The following is a 4200-nucleotide window of genomic DNA, read 5'->3' on the forward strand; positions in this document are numbered from 1 at the left end:
TTAATTCAACGTAACTGCCATAAATTGATCTGGTAATTCTGCAAGCATAAAATGAATCAACAATTCTAAAAACAGATTGTCTTTTTTGAATAATGATTGGTGCGCAAAACTGATGGCATGTCACAACTTTCCCTAATGTGCATCTGGAAGAATATATTTCCTTTGTTCCAATTAGTAATTCAGTTAATGTTCCATGGCCTCTTCAACGTTGGTGCATGAACACTCAGTGGGGCTTATTAGGCAGCCTGCACGCAAGCAGCAGTACAACAATTGACTGCAGTGTTGGAGCAGACAAAAATGGTTGTGTGGTTGCGCTTAAGTGTGAAGGCGCCTTGCAGCATTAGTTGCAACGAGGCGCATATGTCAGGCGGCGTTCTCTGCCCCAGCCCCAATCCCTTGGGCCACTATGCACAGGACGACTGGGGATAGGGCTGGTGTTTTAGGAAATGTTCCCTTATGTCTTCTACGACGGCCCTCAGTCAAGGTTGGGGACTCTCGTTACATTTGATAGTACCGCATGGCTGCTCAGGGCAAGGGGGAGCAGAGAAACGCACTCCTACAGCATGACCAGCCAGCGAACAGGCAGCAATGAGAAGACTCTTGAGATCTACGTAAGTGGAAGACTGAGAGAATGCTCGTCAGCAACCCCTTACGGCCTTTACAACATATAGGGGAAGAGGACTGAAAGCAATGTCACAAGGAGAAAGGCGCGACAACGTTTCTATTCATTGCAGGCACGATGCAGGCCAGGAGAAATGCATGCGCTCCGCAGCAGTCAAGTGAATACAGCAGGAGTTTCGATCCAGCCACAAACCAAGGGACAGTCAAAGTGCGTACAATTGGAGGAACACCTTCCAGGCTTTGAAAAGGCGGGCTAGGAGCTCGTCGGCCACCCGCTGGACGCCAAGCGCACCGTCTAGACCTCATTTCCGTAGCAGCGCCAAGCTTTCTTCTATGTCATAGGCGGCCCTCACATCTTGAAGCTGCCTGCAGAAGAGCTGCTAAGAAAAAGCAAAGGTCAGCCGCCCGCTATCACACTTGGAAACAATCTGATGCTGGCGAAGAATAAGAACGGGAGGTGGCGCGTGTGCGCTGACTTGTACCTCCAAAAAGTCATGGTGGAGCCAACGTTTTCGGGCGCTCCGGACCGGCGAACGAATTGACCGCTTGCAGGGCCCAGCAACATCGTTCTAGATACCAATACATTCGTATGCTAGGCATACGACGAGGTTTAATATCAGCATTGACATCATATTCCCGTCGGCTGCGGCCTCTCGTTTGTCTCTGGCTTCTGCCTGTCGCTACTTGCGTATCCTAGTCCCCAGGCTACTCGACGTATCCCTCTTATCAATGAAGTTTCTGCCCCTTTGCAGGAGAAATCGTTGCTGAACTGTTATGTATGACGAGTATCAATGGTTTGGTAACATCCGTGCAGACCTTCTTGAAACTACTGTTCCGAGAAATCCCCCACCCCCCTGCAAGCATAGCGAAGCTACCTTTTGTTAGCTGCACTGACGGTGTAGACAGATGCTGAACAACTTCTTATCCCAGTGTCGAACCTGCGTGCAAGTAGATATACATGCGCCAACGTCAGTCGGACCACGCTTACACCTACCAACTCGTAACAGGCCCTGCTGTAGCATTGCTAGGATTGCTACTAACGGGTTGAAGTGACCTGATAACAAACTACTGAGAAAAATGGTGAAAATTGCTTCATATTCCTTCTTCTAATGCTCTATATCCACCGTGTAGGATCGCATTCCCATCGCCGTGCTCAGCCGCCATTGAAACGAGATCCCCCCGCCTCATATGAGGGCCTTCTTGAGCTACAATCGGCCTACAAGAGATGAACTAAAAGCTTCTAAAGAGAGGCTGGCCTCCTCTCCCACCGCATGTTAACAAGAGCCCGAGCGTCTAAGGGAGATGAGGCGGCCTGGCCCAGGCTGCAACAAATCGTGTTGCAACTAATGCTCTAAGGCACCGTCACATACAACCAAATCACCCTTTGCTATCTGAACTATGATTAAAAAAGTTGTACTTTAATTTGCGTGCACGCTGCCTAGAAATATCAAGTGAGTGTCCATACACCAACAGTACAGACCACGCTACACCAGACACACAACACCCTCGAAAGAGAAGCCATCGGTAAGCAGACCAGAGAGAGTTAAGCGGAAAACTGCAGATTAGTGAATAAGGCAACGCAGGACAGCAAATAGTAAATTCCGCATTTCAGTGTAGGTGGTGGACTGGGATAGTTGATGGTGAGTTGCACCCCACAAAGCATTGCCACATCTACCGCGTAAGACGGCCTTTCCTAGGTATGCACCGATAATTAACGGGACTATTATTGAGCAATGCCCACGAAAACATTGAAAGCGCATCAATATCAGCAAGTTCCTTCAAGAAAGCGGAAAGGCAGTGGTGCACGCTGCCGGTGCGCACGCATGATAGTGAGCGGGGCTCACGGGCAGAAAGAACGGCTGTAGCGTGCGTGCAGAAAAATAGAACTATCGTATTTCTGTTGGTTTATTGAGTTGTTGAACAAAAATAGCACTGTTCGTAACGAAAATGGCCCTTTTACTTGCTGTTCTTCTCGGTGTTTTCGCGGCACTTTCTGCCGTTGTCGTTCCTACGACCGGTCGGTACCATACCCGGTATGCCATTATGGAAGTACCTGGAGGCAGCGACTTCGAAGCAAATCAACTATCTACTGAGAATAATTACCGCGGGAACTTCCCGAAGAAACACAGAAGGCATCTTCCTGTCCTGTTGCACGTTGCCGTAGCTGCCGCCTCGCTGGCAGTCGTGCTGGCTGTCATACAGTGTTTCAGACAGCTCAGCTCTCAGCCCAGGGAGCTCCATTACGGATTTTCAGAGCGACGACTGGCGACGGGAGGTGAAGATCCGTGCAAGGTACGTTACTCGTTCCTCCAGGCAATACGTGCTGCCCGTCTCCTTGCAATGGCTCAAACATGACCCGTCATGGCTTACCGCTACAGAGTTGAAACGGTTGTCGCTGTTTCAATGTGTGCGCAGAAAGTACGGCTTCCATCTACGAGATGCCTTTGGTACATGTAGTGACGGCTTCTCGCGATTCCCAATGCATGAAAATATTTATTTGGTGGAGGTGGAGGTGCATCTGCCACAGTAGGAATAGTGCTGGCAAGCACGGACGGAGGTTTTGAGCCTGGATACTGAGACCGGTTGAGACAATGGCTTTCCTGATGGCCAGGCCAAAGTGCGCATTACTCACGGCTCACAATTTCTAGCGGGAAATGAGGATGAAGTGCTCGTGCATCCCCAGTATGACGCACTACGTCGTGGTCATGCACACAAGCCTTGCAGTTCCTGGTGGCTACCCCGAGGATGTGCCTTTCTTGAGAGCTGCTCCTATCCTAGCGCTTACACAGGTTGAAATTCTCTTCCAGGCAGGCGTGGAATGCTGCTTGCTGGTTGAAGAGCCAGTTTACACCGAAAATTAGGGATAGCTCTCGTCTGAGGTGCATATTTTTGAGCTCAGGAGCTGCTATATTCTGCTGAACATGACGCATATGGACTTGCGTCGCATTTCTGCCCAATTCGTTTTAGGGAGAGGAGGTGCGTCGCAGGGCGCCGTCTGAATCGGTTGCCCTTGTGGCAGGGTGTTATTAACATTCGCACCTGATTGTCTGCATGTGCGCACAGCCCACTGATCGGGGCAAGCCACTGTTTTCCTGTTGTTTGCTTTTCACCACACGGCGCCACTTAACCCTTTGGCTCCGCACTTCCTAGTATTGCCTTTCTTGTTGGTACACGGGTGACATTGACGGTGTGTAATGGAGAGAGCAGATTTAGGCGTGTTTCATACGCAGGACCCGATACTTCTGTTTCCTGGTTCTTTGGATGTAATCAAGTTGCGTCAGTGCCGGGTAGATTCGGCGTACCAAGTGTGTATTCTCCTCACCTTTAGCTTTTCAGCAGTGTTTGGGTTTTGGGCTGATGAATGAGCTTGGGAACTGCCTGCACGTCTCGCTGTGAGAAGCAGACGGAACAAGCGTTGAAGCCTACTACGATGAGCGGATGCGTGCGTACGAGCTTCCTGTCAACAGGGAGGCTGGGACAGTAGAGCCTTCTTCATGGGCACAACGTTGCGTAATGGGGAGGTTGTATGCACATGTGCCACTCGTCAGGAGGCAGTACGGTTCTTCGGATCCTGAGCTC

The 4200-nt window shown here is 50.2% G+C and overlaps 1 protein-coding gene across 1 annotated transcript; it reads left to right on the forward strand.

The window, feature by feature from the left end:
• Positions 1-2568: 2568 nt before the first annotated feature.
• Positions 2569-3151, forward strand: EAH_00050520 (hypothetical protein; the record flags this gene model as incomplete). The annotated part of the gene is made up of 3 exons (XM_013394268.1): positions 2569-2654; positions 2836-2913; positions 3037-3151. 3 exons carry the CDS (start codon positions 2569-2571, stop codon positions 3149-3151), a joined length of 279 nt encoding a protein of 92 aa, XP_013249722.1.
• Positions 3152-4200: the final 1049 nt, after the last annotated feature.

The sequence above is a fragment of the Eimeria acervulina genome, genomic scaffold (assembly GCF_000499425.1).
Source record: "Eimeria acervulina Houghton genomic scaffold, Eah_scaff847, whole genome shotgun sequence".
Lineage (NCBI taxonomy): Eukaryota > Apicomplexa > Conoidasida > Eucoccidiorida > Eimeriidae > Eimeria > Eimeria acervulina.